A 21,238-nucleotide genomic window follows, 5' to 3' on the forward strand; every position below is an offset into this window, starting at 1 on the left:
GATTTGCTGGTATAATTTGGCAGTACTAGAAAAGAGTAGAGGCAGGCGGTGTTATCTTTGATGTCAAACCTGTCTCCTTGGATTGCTCCAAAGAAAACTTATTTGAAATTGTAGCAGAGGAAGACCAGTTTTTTTTTTCAAAATAAAAAAAAATTAATTACATAAGCAGCACCTGAAAACACTAACGACAAATCCAGATTTGCCTCCTGGATTCTAAACGAATTAATCTTTATCCTACAATTTTGAACTATCTTCCTGTACAGGTTGCCGGAATACAATTCCAGCATCCATCAGACCCATCTGGCATCAGATCGGACGACGAACTTACACACTTGCCAGCAGAAGAGCGAAACCATTTTCAGCTCTTATGCTTTTAGCTCCATCCGGCGGAGCGACTAGACATTGACTCCGGTGACTTGACATTGACTCTGGCACATTGGAGCTACTTTGACACCTCACTCCTGCACCTCCGGTGACAATAGTTAACCAATAACCTGCAAAATTTTGAGAACACTAGTTAAATCATTAACCCCAATTTGATGCAGCATTCCCAACAATTAAACTCATATGTATCATGATACGCTCTTTTTAAATGGAGAAATTGTGAAGCACTATGTTATCCACCAATGGAAAAAGTTGAATATGAGCTACTATATCTTGAGATATCAGAGCTAAAGAAGAACTAGCATCTGGCAATATATGCTCTACTCTGCAAGAAACGCTGAGCAATGTGATAAGAATTCTAAAGTGCATGAATGTAAAAGATTCTGTAACTCCATGGCATAAGATTAAATTAGTAACCAGTCAATCTGGAGACAATGAAAAGAGGAACATAAGCTGACAGTCGACTTGTGAATAAAAAGGATTTAGAGTGGTAAAATGATTCAAAAGTGCTCCCTGGATCACTCCTTGTTAACCTAAATTGCACAACATTCTCAATAAATTTCTCTAGGTAAAGCCAATTTGCCTTCAACAACCTCCAACCCTATGGAGAAAGTCCTAGAAACAAACCATGTAGTATCTCAGATTGCCTAATGTAGTAGAATGTGTTCCTATAGCTCTTTTACTACATAAGAAAAATATCATCTACCTCCCACAGTTTGAGACAATTATATGATAGCTAATAAAGACTGCCAGAATTTTCTATTGATAATGAAGTAAACTCTAAAACATGACAAAGAGAAACGGCTCTATAAAAGGATTAAGAATGTTACAGTTGCCAGCTAGACATCAAACTTCCTGGCTTCCTTCCCTTTGTTTACTACTCCAAACTATAGATCTATCATGAACTCACGTGACAGAAGGGAAAATGAGGGAACCAAACAAAATTTCATTTTACCAACTTCTATTCTGTTATGTTGAGGATTGTCAAATTCACATGCCACCATCCTATGACCAATCAACATCTTCTTTCTATAAGAATAATAGTTCTACGATGTTGACGAAAATAAGTGCACTATCATCAAGTGATATGCAAACCATGAAAGTCTACAGAGGCCTTTTGGTTTCATGTGTTTCAAAATACAGCATTTATAGTGTTCAATGAGAAAATTAATAAAAACAAAGATCTTATATCTTCCTTTTTTTCTTCCCATTAAAAATGAAGAGAATGTGTTTAACCTCCAGTTGATTAAAGTAGGTGTTAAGATGCTGCATATCAGTTAATCTTAGCCATTGGAAATGATATTTCACTAATCCATAAACTAAAAACTAGATTTTATATTACACTTTATTTGTGTAGATGTTTAGATGCAAAAATTTTAAATACATGAAGCCAAATGGCCCCTAAGAGTTCTCAGTTGTTCATAATTTCGAATGTAAGCCCATAAAACTTGAATACTTTTAGTGGTAGTGAAATGAACTTACTGTAACTTTGTATGATTTACTCTCTGATTATTGCAATCAAAGAAAGCATTTAACAACACAAGATTTTGGAGGTGCATCAAAAGAACTAACCTTAGAATGCGAAAGATGACAACTCGCAAGGCAAGAACCATGCTGCTTAGATAGCAGTACTGCTGTCCTTCGTCCTGCTGCAATCTACAGGGTACCTGCTGCAAGGAGAAAGGCATTACAAGTCAATTCAAGTGGAGTTGAAAGAAACTTCATTTAGAATTAATTTTACCTCAAAATATCACTCCAGATGCTCCTTTCAAACTGCAGTCATTCAATGCCCTGTGTGAAGGGTAAATTGGAGGGTACATATAACTGTGGTTGACCTGGAAGTCGAGCTGCCATTTCGAAGAATGGAAGAACCAATCAACCAAAGAAAAACAAATATTGAAAAAGTTTCAATAATAAATTATCCTGATGCATACTATAAGTTTACATAAACATAAATATGTATGTATAAATAGTATGTATTTTGATAAAATTGGTATATAATTGCTGTAACAACACTATATCTCGTTTTCATTGTCATTGATAAAAAAAAAGGGTCCTTTTCTAACTGATAGTATTTCAACTTTCATGTACAATAAAACATCATTTATGCATCTGTTTAGTGTGAACAATGCCCAAAAGCTCCATGGCAAAGCCCATGATTCAAGAGGATGAAGCTTGTACCCAATTATATATATATAGGAAAGGTAAAGATACATTACCTCAAAAAAAGGCAAAACACATCAGGTACTAGGAATAATACCCTCATTCCTTGTTTACTCCTCACACCAATGTTCCGCATGCACCAGGATGGTACCCATGTTTACAGCTGTCAAAATAACTCGTAGGCTCGTGAGCTCAGCTCAATAAGGGCTCGATCATAGTAGCACATATATATATATCCCAAACCTCATTATGCCAAAACCTATCTCACTTAAATGCCAAATCCATCTCGTCTTCTACTTCCTCGTCAGCGTCTGCACAAATCCACCGGCCATGCCTCCACCAACCTCATCCCTATCGTCGTCGAAATCTTCACGTCCATTTCTGAGATCGAAGTTGATTCTCTTCTCGCATGACATCAACCTACTCGGCCTCCTCCTATGCCTCTTCTTCTTCTGTTGCCGCACAACCTCCTCCTATAGCTTTCTCTTTGGCGGCATCGTCGTCGTCTTCCTCAAAATCTATGCCACCAAGCTACATGCTCTAGTTCGCACTAAGATTTGATCTTCCCTACTCGATTTCTCCCTTAAATCTTTGATGTAACATTGCTTGGAGTTGGCTATTTGTAACATTCCGTTTAAATTTGTTATTTGGCTCAAAGAGAGTGAAGGTAGGCAGAACGAAAGGAGATTCAAATTATCTTTTTTGGTGCTGACTTCTAATCATTTTTGTAGAGAAATTTTGTTGATAGCATGGCAAGATTCCATACTCTGCTACCCTCTTTAGGCATTTTAAGATATTTTTCTTTGGGTTCTAGATTTCTGGTTCTAAAGATTGATTTCTTTGTAATCAAATCAGTTCTCTTCCTGCACTACACCAACTTGCTTAGCCTCCTCCTATGCCCCTTCTCCCACTAATACTGCTCCAACTGGTCTATCGCTTTCTCTTGGGGCTTGCGATAGGTAGAACAATTCTCAAGCTTAAGATGAGCCGAGTCGAGTTAGCCTTATCCAGCTCGTCTCGAGCTCAAGCTCCAAGAGAAAAATGCTTTTGAGCCAAGTTGAGCTTGGTTTAGCTCGCTCAAGCTCAATTTGTTGCACTCTTACCCATGTTCCTCTCAACCAATTCCCATGAAGCAGAGGCTCGTGGGCACCTCAAAAAGATGTGAGGGACCAGCATATTAGGGCAGCTAGCACAAACCCCATCATTGGCCAAAGCTATTGAGTGCAACTAAGGCCAAGTTGGGAGATGGGCCCACATGATCTTCCAAACAAAAATTTTAATTTTGGGAGCAATTTGTAACTTCTAGTTATTACTTTCTTAGTAAGGCTCTCATGGGATCCCGCTCCATCTCGGCCTTCATAGGATAAGACACCACCTTAGTCATGGAGACACCCACATTAAAGGGCATCTTCCTACCATCCTCGCCTCAAAGGTGAGAGCCATCTGGATGTCCATAGCCACAGTCTCTCCTAAAAGAAAACTCCCACTCTTACATCACAACCTCATTAGCCTCAGTTGGTGGCACACTCACTAGCAAAGAGTGTCAAGAGTCAACGTGCATTCAACAACATCTTGGCCAATCCTCCCATAGGAGTAAAAGAACTCACGCAAGCCTTGATACTCGAATTATATTTATGGCCGATAAGACCAATAAGTATAGGGTGGTAATGACCAATACTTGAATAATACAAGACAAAATCAACAGGAAAATTTGTTTCGATCCCAATTTCATACCGGTAAGAGCCAATACCAATACGTATCGATCAATACTCCGAACTGTAACTGTAGATAAAAGATATGGAATCCACTAGACTACCACAAAAGGAGCTGTAAAACTACAACATATACCAAACTTGAGTTCCTTAATACCTTAACATTAAGCTTCTTACTTAGTATCAACTTGTGACCATCTAAGAAAATGGTGTCCAAAAGAGGGCCCCACCAATTTGTGGTTTTGGAAGGAGAAAACAACTTACCTCTTATTTCTGTAGAAGTTGTTTACATGACTTCTAGCTGTTGAAATCATCCAATAATAACTATAAAGTTAGACCACTGTAGATTATCTTTTGTGGCTCCTCGATGCATCAAACATGCACTCATATCTTCATTTGGTAAATTGATACGGTTGTTGAATGGAAAGCATGCTTCAACTATGATTGGAAATATTTTTTTTAATAACATTGAAGATTAACGATGGTTGTGCCGACCAGCACGGGGTGTGTCCCTCGATACTTACCGTGTCGGCAGTGTACCGGCACGTGGCAAAAGGGGTGCCACCCAACACCCCTCCTAGTAGCGATCTGTTTGTCGTCGTCATCACCATTGTGGCACCCCTCCTAGCAACATCCATTAGCCATCGCCATTGCTGCTCATCTTCGTGCTTTGCCATTTACTACCGACCTTGTCGTCAAGTTTGCCATCACCGCTCACTGCTTGCTACCCACCATTCGCGTGCCTGAGCTCGACCATAAAGGCGCCGCTCACACCCGCATCGGGTGCCCTAGCTTGAGGAAGAAATGGTCGGGTGAATCAAGTCAAGTGCAAGTAGCACCTTCGTAGTCGAGCTTGGGAACACAAATGATTGGCGACGATGAGGTCGGCAGCGACCAACGATGATGAGGTTAACAACAAGATCGATGGCGAGCGGCGAAGGATGAACTGAGTAGGCTTCCTCCTCTTTTCCTCCCCTTCTCTTGCAGCACAGCCGATGGTCAACACATGGCACGGCCATCCTTGCTGAATATCACTAAAACTAGTAATTTCGAGAGTTCCAGTGCATTGAGAAACTTTTTTTTTTTTTGAGAGATGAGTTTAGGAAAAACAGACAGTCTAAAAAGCTAGCAGACTATAGGGAGAAAGACGATTTGGCAGTGATCCAATATGTGGTACAACTACAACACGACCAAATGTTTTAATCACACATGGAATGTGAGCACTGAGCAGCCAAGCAAAATTATGATGAGGAAATTTTAAGCAAGGACAACTGATTGTTTAGCTTATGACCGCAATTATTGAAGCTATCATGGAATATCACATTACTCTTCATGCATCTCCCACTGCATATGGACTAAAATTTGAATTATAAATATAGAGAATATCATGGAAAGACATAGTATGCAGTCATTCTATGCAATAGCGAACATACAAGCTAAAGTTCCACAATGTTAATACTTTCAAATTAGAAGCTTGCCTGCAGGATATGCAGGCTGAATAGCAGGTATGGCTGCCGTTGTTACTGCATTGACATTTGGACCAGATAATTGCAAAAGATAATGACCAGGCAAGGCATGAGCTGGAGCTGGTGTATAGCCATGACCACCAGGAAGAGAATGGGCAAACTGCCCATATGGGAGAACAGCGGTATTTAATGTTCCAGGTACACCATATACTTGAACATATTGTTGTCCTGTGTAAGGATTGTACACATTCTACAAAACTAAAAACAACTATTAGAGGATATCTGCAAGTTGGTTTATAAAAGAAGTCTTTACAGTAAACAATAGTTCCTAACCTGTTGATATATGTATTCAGGTCCATATGCTGTACACCTGCATGAGGAAGCAATTGACCCGTTGAAAACTTTCACCATCATATCTTGCTTATTCACAGGAGAAAATTCTTCAGTAAAATTAAACAGTGTGAAGTGCAGCCCTAAAACAGCAATTTTCGCTAAATTCTCACAACAATAATGTCATTACCCATAAACACGATATATGGGTATGTTAAAAAATAAGGATATGATATGCAAAGACTAATGTGTGTACAAAAAAAGGAACACACACATATACATATATAAATGTACACATGCAGCACACACATACATATATAAACCTCCACAAATAAAAATATATACACGTAAATGCTCGTATTATATATAATTTCAATTATTCTTAAACATGTGATTTTATATAATCTAAGCACATTAACTTATTTGTCAACTATGCTAATCATTTGATAAATTATGTTACTGATATGAATGGCAAAGAAGAATAATTTATATATAATCTAAGAGCTCATCGTTGCATGAAATCCTAATTAGATCTCTTTGAAATACGCAAATGATGCCTAATAGGAAACATCTAGGATCAACTTTATTACTACAAATTCCTGACCTAATAAGAGATCCCCTTATTTTTTGAACTATTCAAGAAGTATCTGAGAGTATCCACTTTTTTATTTTTATTTTCAAAATATTGGATGGCCTAAGGAAATATCTGAAACATATGCATGAATGATTTGACAAGTATGTATCCAATACGATAGGACAAGACCATAATGTATTTGTGCTTCCTAGGTCATTTCATTGCACAAATCCCTCAGTCTAGCTCTAAAAATTATACAGTTATACCAATGTCTTAGCTCATCAACAATCTAAAAAATGAATAAAATTTGACTGCTTAGTATTAATGGTCAACAATAAATTTCATGTTTCCTTTTTTTCTTTTTGTTGCTGTACTCTTAATAGGAAGAGTAGCTGACTGCAGCTTCAAGATCCAAATTTTGCAAGTTCAAATTCTGGGCATATGACATTTGGACAAGAAGTCAACAGATTAACTTACCCATGCGGTGGATATGAAAAGGATTGTTGATAGTTGTATGGAGATGCTTGTTGATAAGCAGAGCTTCCAACATAAGCACCTCGTGTAACTCCCACACTTCCAAAGTAAGGGACTGCCGGCCTTAGGTGTGCTTATCACAGAAAAGAAAAAAAAATTACATAACATTATTTGCTTGAGATATAGACCAAGGCACATGGAAAGCAGAGGGCATGTCTTAAATGATTCAATCATGTATTAATGCTTCAGAAACAGCAGGAAAACCCCAAATACAAGTGCTCTAGAGTCAATAATATGTAGAACAACAAAGTACCAATCTCGCCTGAGAATGAAGATATTTATTTCTCTTGAATATTAAAAAATATCGCAATCCTTGCCCCAGGAGTATGAATCTATTAGGGTCTTTGAAATAGGAAAGTAACCTTCTCAAAGTATGATGGTATCTCAAAGAAAAGATGGAACCGAGAAGTTGTTCCATTCGCGTGGATCTGTAGATAGGCATAGTTTGTTTAAGAGGTAAGGGGCTTACCATTGCATCCAAGAGGTTATAGACTTATAGTATCAAATGTTGGAAACAATTCAGAAATGAGGGTAAGAATACATAAACATCCCAACTTAGACCCCTTCTGTAGAGCTCTTTTATTGATATTGTGTTTCAACTTTCAAGTTCTACAAACCCTGACTGATGCATTCAAACAGTACATAGAGCAGTCCCTATAGTGAATGTTTAAAATAGATATCTATCAGAACCATACACAGATATCCCATTCCTTCAGTGAAATTCCTAAAAGGCTAGAACATGCTTTCAAACTTTTGCCATGGAAATAGTTGATAGGGATAAATTGCAGGTGACAAATTTAATAAATTCATATTTGTTCTTCTCAAAAGTTAAAATGTTTGCTAAATCTTCAATCAAATTTATTCCATACTTTAGGTCTGGTTTGGGGGTCCACTGAATAGACTCCTTTGAGTACTATATTGGGAAAAAAAGCTTACTCAATTACCACGGAACTAGGAATCAAATGGGAAGTTCCGATAAGGAAACAGATCTCTCAATTAAATTTAAATTGAATGCCTAGTGTAAATTAGATAAATTGACTTGTGGACAACTCCCACAAGTACACTGATAATAAAGCCACCAGAAGGACACCACACACCTAGAGTAATTCAAATCCTCGAGTTGGTTAGTCCAGCCAGAAAAGTTAAACCAATCTAAATCAACCTAACCAATTAGCATCTTTATTAATCAAATAAAGCCCAAAGAAGATAATCCTAACAGATACAAAAGGCAAAGAAAAAAAGAGTTCCTCATAATATTCATAAAAAATGCAAAACTTTTTTCACAATTAAATGTGTAAATGTCAGCATATTTCTTCAATTAAATGAAGTGCAAGAGAACAGCTATAGATCACCAAATAAATAGCACAACATAATGAACAATTATGAGTATTATAATAGATAAAGGTAACAGAAAATTGATAAGATAACAAACTTTTTACCCACTTAAATATGAAAGAAGACCGAATTTACATCATTAACTCATAACGAGGATATTTGGCAACAAAGTTCATACATTGCCCAAAAGACTAATGACAATATTTTTTTTCCTATTATAATAGAAAGCTCATAGAATTAACTTTGATGATGAATCAAAAGCAGCAAAAACATTTGCAAGAACATAAACAATGGCACAGATGTAACAAGAACATCAAAGATAATAATAACATTTAGATAGAAGTATAGAACACAATATAGCAGCAAATCATTTATAAGAAGACCAATAATGACATGAGAACATAACCAAAAAAAAAAAATCACATTCTGAATTAACATTCCAACCTACCTAAAGGTACAGATGGCCGTGGACGCCCTACAGAAGCCAAATTGCAATTAGCTCGTCTACCATCAATGAACGGGCTAGGATTCACGCAAGCCCTCCTTGCCGATTCTGGATCCCGGAACGTAACCTGGAGCCTCCATACAAAACATCATCCAAAACACTCGTAAAGATGGAATCTTTTTATTTTTAATGATCTCCAATTGCAAAACCGAATCTTGATGACAAAATAACATGAAGTAACCCATAAAACTACTCACAAAACCATAGCCCTTGGATCTCCCGGTGCTCTTGTCGGCTATCACAGCGGCCTCAAGGATATCGCCGAACGGCTCAAAGTGGCGCCTCAGCGACTCGCTCTGCGTCTCCCATGCCAATCCTCCGACGAAGACCTTGGTCAAGGTGGTGTCCCCGAAGGGGGAATTCAAGTAGTGGAGAGCGGAGCTAGAGCTCGATCCCGACCCTGGAGTCGGATGCTGAGGGATCATCGATCGAGTACCACCAAAATACGAACTTAATTGAACGGGACGGGGGCAGGAGTGAAGGATCCGGTGATTCGAGGATGGACCCAATAAACCCTAGGAGGGAGGGAGGGAGGGAGGAGGAGGTATAGGGAAACCCTAGCTTGGCTTTATAGGGAAAGAAGGAAGGAAATTGAAGATGGGTTTCTTTGCAATTTACGGAAAGAGATGATTGATTGGAGACTGAGAAGAAACTTTATTCGCCTCCGACAGAGAGAGAGAGAGAGAGATTTACGTGGATCCTTTCTCTTCTCCCCCCCTCCCTTCGGTTATTTACTTTTGTTGCTGGTCGTCATCTTATAGCTGCGGCTCTCTCTCTCTCTCTCTCTGGTGTTCTTTTTACGTAATTACCATGACATTCTTTAATAACATACTATTCTTTACCATAAAAATCATTTAAGAGTGTTTACAGTTACAATATTATAGAGATCCCACCTTTACCATTGTCCAGTAGAAATGGATCTTTCTAGGAGAACATACAAATAAGTAGTAGAGGTGGTACTTTTATCCATTGACAAAGACCACATAGTCCACAAAGAACTTGGAAGGAATCTTTCACCAAACAATCACACATTGGCATATAATTGGATATACAAATGGACCCACATACTCTTTTTTCAGTGGATGGACAGGTTGAATTTTTTTTTTTTTTTTTTGTTTTTTGATTCAGCTCCAACTCATAGACGATGCGAGAAGATCATGCAAACAAATTCGCATAACATGGAGAACCTTCTGCGAGAAGAATTAACCCATCAATCAAATATGTGAGTAATTTTTAATCAAAAATTAAAAATATGTGAGTAATTCCTTCCAATTAGGTTGTTTCAAATTCAGCTTTATAATATTCATCATTCAAACACTCATCAAGAATATGTTAATTGTTTCTATTAATTCAGAATAGAAGATTCACCCAGCATTAATCTTTCAGAACAGAATCAAGAACATTCAGCCAAGAATGGATGAAAACTAGAGATAACATTGTTAATTTGATGAAGTAGTCTTCTGAAACACTATAATGTTTACTCTTCTGAAACATTTCTACTCATAACAGTATTTCTTAAAGCAAATGGAACTCTAATCTCCATTCAATAAACCAGCAGCTTGATAGCATTCAACACTGTCCACAAAACTCTCCTCTAACGGTCTACATTTCCAGCCCAGCATCTGTAATTTCCTGGAACTAATCGCAGTTTCAGCAGCTTCAGTAAAACTGCCATTGATAAACAAAAAAGAAGTTAGTGTGTGATGCAGATATAAATTATTTGGCAATAAGGCAGGCTTACTTTTTCGGGTACTTGTAGTTTGGATACAAGCTCTTGAGCATGTCTACCATGTCGCGCATTCTTATTGAATGTGAAGCACAGATGTGACGGCCAGATGCATCTGGCTTCTCATACATTAAGAGCAGTGCATCAGCCACATCTCGAACATCCACAAGGTGTCGGACACTATTCTCTACCGACTCTCTGGCACCTGGTTGAAGGATAGGAAATACAATGTCTTTACTGTTATGCTGCATGGTGGCATGGCTAGCAAAAAAACTGAGATTATAATAAATACTGATAACTCACCAATTATTCTAAAAATTTAATAGTAATTTTTATATTTTATATTCTAACCCTCCTACTTAAGAACAATATTTTTGAAAAGTAGATAGGTTTAACAAGATTCTAACTCAAGACATTTGCTCTAATATCATGTTAACTAAAAGTGATTTTTATATTTTATATTCTAACAAGCAATAAATCTACTAAAACAAAGAAATGAATTATTTTGCACCTTCTACCCTTTACATTAATCTCATAGTATTTTAAAGTTGTATATATACTCAGATGATTTATTCCATGAGTATTAGGTCAAAATAGTTTTGTTAAGATGTCCTTTGACATTTATTATTATACTTATCAGTTTGTTAGGATTTAACGTGTCCCACCCTTAAATCCACCTGATTATTTGGGTACCTGCAAGCACTTTTGACCTAGTAACCTAAGAAAAGCTCAAATCAACTACACAAGTCAATCAGATCAAGCTTGGATCAACCTTGACCTGATGAATCAAGTCATTTCATCTGGCCTGATTTGATTTTACTCGAGATGTAACCATGACCTAATCAATGAGTTGATATATGATGCAAATATGATGTATACAAACTTTTTAGAAAAAAAAAATCAAGAAGATATCTGCAGATAAACCAAGACGATTAGAAGAATTTTGTACTGCTCTACCTTTCAAAACATTGATTAGAAACAGGCTGCTAGCATTGACTGTAGATTGCAGCATAGGTCCAATAACCATACATGGCAAAACAGTTACTACATCAAGTCCATTTTTCTCTGCATATTCCAATGCTTCACTCTCTGCCAGTGTCTTTGCAAGGCAATACCAATTCTGGAAAAATCACAGTAAACAGAAATGGTATTCATAATGGGTTAATTAGTACAAGAAGTATCTAGGATATGCTATCGAACACATGAAAGTTTCAAGCTAGATCAACCCAACAAAACAGAGAAAAAAGACTACAAGATGAAGTAAAAATTTAAACTTACTTCAACACGACTGTTCCTAGGACAGGCCAACAATCCATAAAACATGAAATCACATCAGGAACAAAAGATTAAATTTATCGTAATTTATAAATGGACAGTTGGTCTTACAATATTTAGCATACTAAGTACTAGCAAAAATATTCCAAATTGGAACAGTCTAAGAAACCAGACAGCATGTTCTATGATGTAAAGGAAACAAAAGTCACCGGTTGCCTGATCATGGCCTAGAGATTGTTTTCAATGAAACCTACTCTATGAGCATGTAATTGGTATCTATTGACCTAATAGAACAAACTGACATGCAAACAAATACAACCATTTTTCTCACTAAGCTAAGGAACTATGTTTTCCCTCTCGCAGATGGGAATTATTTTGTAGTTAAAAAAAAAGACACATTTGAAAGTGAACATAAACTTTGTGTTGTTACTTTCTTCTGACACCTTAAGCATCTATACTGTCATAGTAGAAACTAAAGTTAGAGGCAGTAGAACATCTAGATGATGCTGGTATCAATGGGTTTACTGCTTGTGATAACTACAGATGACTGTCTAACCATATAGACAAAAAATACACAACCGTATGCTTGACATCACTTGATTGTTCTGCTCAACTAAGAACTTTTGGATAAGACACTGATGTAAAAGAGTAAGATGTTAAATAATGGACCTACAACGAAAATTACACCTAACAGAAGCAAGGGAGACAAGTGGAATGCCTTAGAAGAACAAAAATCTGAGGCATGGAGTAAAAAGCCAGCGCAGAATATGTAAAATAGTAAATGATCCCAAATGTTCGCTTTATGAAATTTCTATATTCCAGTAAATATTACTTCTTTCAAATGCCTTTTCAAGTACCTCAGTAGTTCTACAGTACTCCTTGTCCGACCAGCACTCCTCATCCAAGATCTTACCCTTTGGCCAATTTGGATTCATCATAACAGAAACAACAGATGATGCTATAACAACTCGTTTAACTTTTGCCTCTAAGCATGCCTTCAATACATTCAGAGTGCCTGTTACAGCTGGAGACAGTACAGCTACCTGCGACACAATCATACTTAAATAATTTGATGAAAATCAAGACAACAAGTATGTGCACTTGCTTCCCGGACATGATGCAACAGAAAGCTGTGTAAATCATCGCATTTAAAGGTGATGAGGAACTATAAAGCATGGAATACATGATGCCAGCTTTTCATTATGTCAATTAACTACTAAGACATCCTACTTTAAAAATAACCAGGTAATAGAGCCTCAATCCACAACTCCTTTTTGACACTAATGTACAAATGTCTCAAAGCATTACATATATAAACACAAGTTGCACTTCATGCTATTCCAATGCAAGTTTGACGAAGATCAAGTGAAGCTCAGGAAAGCATCTTAGAATGGGAAGAAAGAAAACAAGCTCTGAAAAGGATTAAATGAGTCAAGACTTGCCTCAGGATTGGGTACTTTGGTTGAAGGAACAGGACAGGCTACATGAAAGACTCCTTCACAGCCAGCAATAGCTGACACTACGTTGTTGTAATCAAGCACGTCTGCCTTAAAGAGGAGCAGATTTTCGGATGCATTATCCAATTTCTTCAGATGATTATTCTTTTCATCACCTGAGAACAAATTTAACATATTCATTGTAAATTAACAAATCTTATTTAATTTACTTTTTTCTATAAAAGAAAGAGTGATGAAAAAGAACATGGCATCAACATGCAACTTTCAGGTCAGCAAATTAGATGAAATAAAACAACCTATCAGTTAATGAATCTCATTTCTATGGTCACGGTCTAAGCCTTTACTAACAAGATTGACAGCCAAGATGAGGAAACCCCATACTTATCCTTTCACTAACATTACTTCCAATGCTTCCACTCTTTACACGCTTGCAACTCGCCGCAATGTAATTCCAAAATCGCAGCCCACCCCCTTCTGAATCCATTTCTTTCTTCAATACGAGAAGATACCAACCAAATACTGTTACGTCTTCATCAACTTAGAAATAGCTCCAGGGGTGTGAGGGTTATAAAAGGCCAAAACAAATACCCACCGTCGCGTTGAGGAAATAATACGAGAAAAGGATAACAACTTGGGGCAATTTGACAAACAACTCTTTTAAGTTAACAAGATTGAATTTTTATGTGCACCTTCTATATAAATTATATATATTATATAAATTATATATATTATATAAATTATATATATTATATAAAAGATGTGCATCTACTGTAAACAAATAAAATCACTCAGTTTTAAAGAGCTCAATCTTATTATTACCGAACTTCAAAACCTTTTTTATTTTCTCAAATGCCAAGTGACCTAAAACGATTCGAAGTATAACCCAGATAAGATGAACACAGGGGAAGTGCGTATTACTTACTTGGGTCTCTAACAGTTCCATGGACGATGTAGCCTTTGGAGAGCAGCAGCTTCACCAGCCATGAAGCTACGAACCCTCCTGCGCCGGTCACACATACCCTCTTCTTCTCCCCCATCGCCTCCATTAATTCCACTCTCTCTCTCTCTCTCTCTCTCTCTTATATATATATATATATATATCTAAATCTTTAATTAGAAAGAGCTTTGCCTTTGCCGACTGGATCTTTGTGGTTTGTTTATATAGGCATCTCTTTGTGGTTTGTGGTCTTAATTTAAGGACACCACCAATTGGCTACGTCAGCTTCCTTCCGTTTTTTTGTAAACTCTTTATGACCCATCTTCTCGGTTGTCTTTTTTTATTGATAGATTCTTCGGTGGTCTTTTTTAATTGATAAAGAAAGGTCGATTTCATTTTTCGTATTTATTTTTTATTTCTCGGATAAAGATATCTGTCGGGACTGTTAAAAAAAATATAAGCAGCTTGGGCTCTGCTCGAGTGTAAATGAGCTGAGCTTAATTAAAAAAATTTCAGGATCGATAAATTCAAAATAATTAAATTATATTATAACTATTAAATTTTGATTTGATGGCTTGTTTAAAGTTTAAACTGAAATCCGACTTTTCTTAAATCTTGAATAGGCTCGTTTAAAACTTGAATTGAGACTAGTTTAAGTTTGAATAGGCTCAATAATAGCTCAAGTTTGAAAAAGGCTCGAATTTAATTAGATGAAATAGAGTCTAGAAGAGATTTTAGGATCGAAATTTTGATCCGAGCCTCGGATAGGGCTCAGCTCTCTAGCATGGGTAATAGATCAGTGGGCAGCATTTAACCTTCCCATCAAGCAAGACCAGTTCAGGATTAGTTGCTAACTATAAATTTCCTAATTTTTTGTGCAGCTTCTTCCAGCATCAGAACTCGAATACGTTTTCACCATATTTGATTTGATCCATTGTTACGTTCAACCAGAAATAATGTTTCAGAACAGATTCAAGAACATTTCGCCAAGAATGGACATTGCAAATTTGATGAGGTACTCCACCAACAATTCAACTGATCTATTAACAGGTTACATTACATGCTACAATGTTTTTTTTTTTTTTTTTTTTTGAGTCATTTCTACCCACAATAGTATACCTTAAATCAAATGGAAATCTAATCTCCATTCAATATATCAGCAGCTTGATAGTATTCAACACTGTCCTTCAAGCTGTGTCCTCTAATGGCCTGCCTTTCCATCCCAGCATCTGTAGTTTCCTGTAAGTAATCACACTTCCACCTCCTTCAGTTAAACTGCCAATTATAAAGAAAAAAAGAAGATAGTATGTGATTGATGCGGAAATAAATTACTTGGTTATAATAAGGCAGGCTTACATTTTCGGGTATTTGTAGTTGGGATACAAACTCTTGAGCATGTCTACCATGTCGCATATTCTTACTGAATGAGAAGCACAGATATGACGACCGGATGCCTCTGGCTTCTCATACACCAAAAGCAGTGCATCAGCGACGTCTCAAGCATCCACAAAGTTCTGGATGTTATTCTCTATTGACTCCATAGCACCTGGACAAACGATGGGAAATAAAATATCTCTACTGCCATGCAGCAAGCTGACATGCTAGCATACTACTCTTTCCAAAGCTAATGCAAAATGATGCAAAATGGTGTGTAAAAACTTATGCCAAAAAAATAAGCAACAGTTAGAAGAATTTTGTACTGCTCTACCTTTCAAAACATTGATTATAATCAGGCTGCTAGCATTGACGGTAGATTGCAGCATAGGTCCAATAGCCATACGTGGCAAAACAGTTACTACATCAAGTCCATTTTTCGCTTCATATTCCAGTGCTTCACTCTCTGCCGGTGTCTTTGAAAGGCAATACCAATTCTGGCAACATCATAAACAGTAATGCCGTTCATAATGGGTTAATTAGGTATTTAGCATATGCTATGGAATATCCACAGGTTTCAAGCTAGATCAACCCAATTAGACAGAGCAAAAAGAAAAAAAAATAATCTGTATCATGAATTAAAGATACAGTTCTTAGAATGGCCCAAGTAGTCCACAAACACATATTTAGCATGTACAGATGATCCCACATGCATGCCCACTTTATCAAATCTCTATATTAGTTCCAGTAAGTAGATACTACTTCTTTTGAAATGTGTTGTTATGTACGTACGTACCTCAGTAGTTCTTCATCAATTATCTTACCCTTCGGCCAATTTTGATTCCTGATTACAGCAGAAGCAGATGAGACTACAACAACTCGTTTAACCTCTGTCTTTGAACATGCCTTTAATACATTCAGAGTTCCTGATACAGCCAGATTGACTACGTCGACCTGCAAAACAATCACGTTCAAATAAGTTTGACGAAAAGCAAGACCAGGATGGACTACTTGTCTCCTAATATCAGGATGCAACAGAAAGCTGAGTAAATTAATCACATTAGCTACGTACGGGTGATGAGGAACTATGAAACATGGAGTACATGATGGCAGCTATTCGCCATGCATGTCAATTGGCTACTAAGACATACTACTTTAAAAACAAACCAGGTTATAGTCTTATAGAGCCTCCATCTGCAACTCTTTGGTTGAAGGAACAGGACTGGCTACATGAAAGACTCCTCCACAGCCAGCAATAGCCGATGCTATATTATTGTAATTAAGCAAGTCTGCCTTAAAGAGGAGCAGATTTTCAGATGCATTATCGAATTTCTTCAGATGAGCATTCTTTTCATCACCTGAGAACAAATTCAGCATAATTCATGGTAAGTCATGAAAGAGAAATCTGTTTTCCAGTGTGTGTGTGTGTGTTTCCAAAAATAGTTTTTGTAAACTTTTGGTACATGGTTGTATATGTGGCAACTGTGATGATATTAGTCTGGTGTAAATCCCCTTAAAATAGGAGAGATATGTGCGCATGTTTCTTTCTGAAGGAAACCAAATAGAAATCCAGTAGTCATAAACATGAGGACACAGAGGAAAAGGATTGAAAGCATACCAAATAAGATAAGCATAGGAAAGTGCTATATATTACTCACTTGGGTCTCTAACAGTTCCATGGACGATATAGCCTTTGGAGAGCAGCAGCTTCACCAGCCATGAAGCTATGTACCCTCCAGCACCCGTCACACATGCCCTCTTCTTCTCCCCCATCGCCTCCATTTCCTGAGTATCCCTCTTTCTCTTTAATCTTCATATACTTGTAGAAGAAGAAGAGCCGTGTCAACTGGCTCTGACTGTGGTTTATTCACACAGGCATTTTCCCTTTTGGAGTATTTGACCAATGTGGGCAAATCTCCTCATAAACCTTTTTTTTTTTTTAATCACTTTAGTCTACCAAGCAAATTTATTACAGAGGATTTTTATTTTGGCCAGGTTAGCACAAATCGCCCGAAAGTTGCTGAACCGCTTAACAGTTCAATGATTTTTGCATTTGATAATTATTTTAGTTGGTGAAGTGAAACAGTAATAAAATTTATAGAGGAGCAGCTTGGTGAATAGCTCTTCTTTTTACTAGCTCTTGGAAGAGGACACCTCGAAATGGCTTTTTTCTAGGCCAGTTTTCTTGGTAGCCCCTAGCGGAGCTTAATCTTGTTAAGGACCTTAGCATGCACTGAGATTCTTTTTCTTAATTGATAAGAAAGCTATAATTATTTTTGATGTTTCTCAGATAATGAAATCTGTATAGATTGTGGGGATTTGACCTTCCTATCCAAGGAAGCAAGGAAAGGAAATCATCCATCAACATCCATCACTGGGGTTACATTTCTGCTACATATTTTACCATATATTACATTTGATTCATTGTTGCATGCTTTTAGTTTATGGATACTGCTAACTAAACATCTTCCAGTATAGGAAACGGTCAAGTTTGTGAGAAACATCAGGAAATTGAAGACAGAGCTGCAACCTAATCACATGAAAAATATGAACCATCAAAACCTCGGAAGTTAAAGGAGCTAAAAGCTTCAAATATAATCAGCAAGTCACTGTTGTCATGCAAAACAAGAAATATGCAAGAAATTTGATGTAGTAGACTACGAATTGATTAGAGCATTCAAAGTCTCAGTGTGAGGTGCAGAAAGCATATGATTAATCATTACTCCGAGAAAAGATACACTGTTAAGTCCTATGGCTTTTTGCATTACCAGAGTATGTATTTTCCATTGAAATTTCTGTATTATTTGGAGAAGAATTAGGGTTCCATTTCATGAATTCGAGATGTTAATATTTTTATCCCTCATAATCCCAAGTTTCCCCGTTAATTTCACCCCTTTCTTACGAAAAGAGAATATAGTTAATAGTCCAGAAAAAGAATTTTCTGATTCCATTCAATATCACTGTTTAGTCAAATTCAGGCATTAGAGATAACAAAAAGAGAAGGAAAAAAAGAAGAGAAGAAAAACCTTACAAAGGGTGGCAGATAACATAAGATGGTTTGCTATTTGCGTACACCTATAATTTCCATAGTTTTTCTCCTGTGTCTCATTAAGGAGGGCTTGCTCTTTCCTTTTTTTCATCATGCACACCATTTGGAAAGCACCTCTATGTATTATAACTTGAACAGAGCAATCATGTTAGAGAGAACATTGAGATTTCAATTCAAGTAGTGAGGAAGCATCAAACTATTTGACCTTCAGTATATCATGTACTCTAGGAAATTAAGATTTGCAGTTTTAGTTGATCGTTATATATTAAACTTCATGTCTGCAAAAATATTTTGAAATTTTGCAGTATTTCTTGAAGTTGGCAGGGCATGTTTATTCCCATAAAGGGATAGCTTTTGGTAATATAGAAATAAGTGAGACAGACGGCACATCTAATTGCTGATGGACATAAAATTGAATGATCGTCATTCATAGTAAGTTTATAGTACATATCGATAGCAAGAGATAGAAATATAGAAAAAGTGAGACAGATGGCACATAAAATTGCTGATGAAAATAAGTTGAACTATCGCTGTCCCTAGTAAGTTTATAGTACATATCAATTAGCATGAATAACTTGCCTCTGGATTAGTCACTTTGGTAGAAGGAACAGGACTGGCAACATGGAAAACTCCTCCAGACCCTGCGATTGCTGATGCCAAAGAATTGTAGTCAAGTAAGTTTGCCTTGAACAGATGTAGGTTTTTGGAATTTTCCAACTTCATCAAATGTGCATTCTGTCCGTCAACTATGTCCGATTGTTTTCAGCAAGTTGTAGACAAGCAAAAAAGAAAAGAAGAGATCAGTTATAAATTCTTGCGCTGTAACTGAATAAGAAAGCAGAAAAAAAAATGATCCTCATTTATTGGAATATGAAATATTAAATCTAATTTTCTTATCAGCTTAAGATTTTAGAGCACGATGCGCTGAAATAGTATCAGAGCAGAAACTCTTTAGTTTGAACATAATTGAAATCCGCATATTGGGCCAAGTAAAATATATCCATTCTTCATTAGCTTAAGCTTTTAGAGAACAATGTGAATTAACATCAATGAAATCTTGAAAGTATTGTAATTCGTACCGTCTGAATGGGGATAAAACATGGTATTTTAGGAATGTGCAACTAAATGGAATGACACAAATATGAACAGATTAAAGTAAAGAGAACCTTAGTACAGGGTACAGGGGGGAAAGAAGGGAATCTGTACCTGGTAAGTGGAACCTACCTAAGCCTAAGGGATCAAAAGTTTGGAACTTGGGTTCTACCAGCAATCGTAGAGTAATGACTAATGAAGTAGAGGCAAGGTGGGGTTTGTTTTAATTTACTCACTTGAGTTTCATGGACCATGTAGCCTTCGGAGAGCAGCAGCTTCACCAACCATGAGGCTATGAACCCTCCTGCACCCGTCACGCATACCCTCTTCTTCACCCCCATCGCCTCTCTCTCTCTCTCTCTCTCTCTCTCTCTCTCTCTCTCTCTCTCTCTCTCTCTCTCTGTGTGTCTGTCTGTCTATATATATATAATACTTGTAGAAAGAGTTTTATCGACTGGCCTTCTGTGATTTGTTTATCTAGACATCATTCTCAGGTCTTAAATTAAGGACACCTCCAAATTAATAGCTTATAGTTGTTTACAACGTTGTGGGACTTGTTTCTGGCTCTTGTCAGATCCTTCTTTGAAATTAATACAGTTCTTTGCGTCAGGACTTTTTATCTGAAAAGGAAATTGATCATGGAATAATTAATTAATATGAATCTATCTTCTCACACCTACGACCAACCCAATCTACCTTCCCCTCACACTAATTTAACCCCACCCAATCCCACAACACCGCCACTCAACTGCCAGGAGTAATTAATGTGACATCGAGTTTGTAGATAGGAGATGGTCGAGCTTGTAGACCCGAGATGATCATCAAGCGACCTTGGAGGCTAGAAATTAACTTTGGGAAAATGGATTTCATTTCATACAGTAGTTTAAAACAACATTCAATGTGAGAAGAAAAAAACTTATGAAGCCATGTGTAAACAGGAGGAGAAAACTTGGTTGCGATTGCGATTAGTTGTACTGGGACGAGGAACACAAGGCAACTCATTGGGGAGAGAGAGGGAGAGAGAGAGATATGCATAGAGGAGGGTTTGGGGAAGAAATTAATTTTTGAAAGTTTTTTTACCAAATATTATTATTATTATTATTATTATTATTATTATTATTATTATTTTAATCGGGAATACAGATTTGGAGAGTATCAACCCAAATTCTCTAGTATTTCGAACAGAACACCCACTTTATTTAAAATATAAAATAATGAATTCATCCGCATTTTATTCCTTTTACGAAGACACACAGTAAGAATAAGAAGATTATTCACTGATTTTTTATTTTATCTAAGATAAAACCCCGAAATTTTTGGTGCCT

At 36.9% G+C, this 21,238-nt stretch overlaps 2 protein-coding genes and 1 pseudogene across 9 annotated transcripts; all 3 read right to left on the reverse strand.

Moving 5' to 3' along the window:
* Positions 1 to 108: 108 nt before the first annotated feature.
* LOC140766628 (uncharacterized) lies at positions 109 to 9,740 on the reverse strand. 6 transcript variants are annotated; one of them, XM_073106117.1, is made up of 8 exons: positions 9,201 to 9,740; positions 8,947 to 9,070; positions 7,107 to 7,226; positions 6,059 to 6,095; positions 5,738 to 5,983; positions 2,126 to 2,231; positions 1,957 to 2,051; positions 109 to 494 (listed from the first exon to the last, which is right to left on the reverse strand). In XM_073106117.1, exons 1-6 carry the CDS (start codon positions 9,426 to 9,428, stop codon positions 2,168 to 2,170), a joined length of 819 nt encoding a protein of 272 aa, XP_072962218.1. In that variant the 5' UTR covers positions 9,429 to 9,740; the 3' UTR covers positions 109 to 494; positions 1,957 to 2,051; positions 2,126 to 2,167. The 6 variants fall into 6 exon arrangements, with proteins under 6 accessions (XP_072962218.1, XP_072962217.1, XP_072962216.1 ...); XM_073106116.1 differs by having other exon boundaries at positions 1,957 to 2,054; XM_073106115.1 differs by having other exon boundaries at positions 5,738 to 5,975; positions 7,107 to 7,236; positions 9,201 to 9,739.
* Positions 9,741 to 10,331: 591 nt separating this feature from the next.
* On the reverse strand, positions 10,332 to 14,590 carry LOC140767891 (cinnamoyl-CoA reductase 1-like). 3 transcript variants are annotated; one of them, XM_073107973.1, is made up of 6 exons: positions 14,384 to 14,589; positions 13,443 to 13,616; positions 12,862 to 13,043; positions 11,687 to 11,849; positions 10,745 to 10,934; positions 10,332 to 10,671 (listed from the first exon to the last, which is right to left on the reverse strand). In XM_073107973.1, exons 1-6 carry the CDS (start codon positions 14,505 to 14,507, stop codon positions 10,536 to 10,538), a joined length of 969 nt encoding a protein of 322 aa, XP_072964074.1. In that variant the 5' UTR covers positions 14,508 to 14,589; the 3' UTR covers positions 10,332 to 10,535. The 3 variants fall into 3 exon arrangements, with proteins under 3 accessions (XP_072964074.1, XP_072964073.1, XP_072964075.1); XM_073107972.1 differs by having other exon boundaries at positions 12,862 to 13,047; positions 13,447 to 13,616; positions 14,384 to 14,587; XM_073107974.1 differs by lacking the exon at positions 12,862 to 13,043 and having other exon boundaries at positions 13,447 to 13,616; positions 14,384 to 14,590.
* Positions 14,591 to 15,482: 892 nt separating this feature from the next.
* LOC140767671 (cinnamoyl-CoA reductase 1-like) lies at positions 15,483 to 20,981 on the reverse strand (annotated as a pseudogene).
* Between the last annotated feature and the right edge of the window lie 257 nt (positions 20,982 to 21,238).

Source organism: Typha angustifolia, chromosome 9, assembly GCF_048772165.1.
Source record: "Typha angustifolia cultivar Huaian chromosome 9, ASM4877216v1, whole genome shotgun sequence".
NCBI lineage: Eukaryota > Viridiplantae > Streptophyta > Magnoliopsida > Poales > Typhaceae > Typha > Typha angustifolia.

Excerpts from the sequence above, each read along its gene's own strand:
- LOC140766628 (XM_073106115.1), bottom strand. The coding sequence starts at position 9,428 with ATGATCCCTCAGCATCCGACTCCAGGGTCGGGATCGAGCTCTAGCTCC. Across the intron at positions 5,976-6,058 it reads CTGAATACATATATCAACAG|AATGTGTACAATCCTTACAC; the intron begins GTTAGGAACTAT and ends TTAGTTTTGTAG. Across the intron at positions 2,232-5,737 it reads TCAGCCTGCATATCCTGCAG|CTCGACTTCCAGGTCAACCA; the intron begins GCAAGCTTCTAA and ends TCGAAATGGCAG.
- LOC140767891 (XM_073107973.1), bottom strand. The coding sequence starts at position 14,507 with ATGGAGGCGATGGGGGAGAAGAAGAGGGTATGTGTGACCGGCGCAGGA. Across the intron at positions 11,850-12,861 it reads AGTACTGTAGAACTACTGAG|AATTGGTATTGCCTTGCAAA; the intron begins GTACTTGAAAAG and ends TGATTTTTCCAG. Across the intron at positions 10,672-10,744 it reads AACTACAAGTACCCGAAAAA|TTTTACTGAAGCTGCTGAAA; the intron begins GTAAGCCTGCCT and ends TATCAATGGCAG.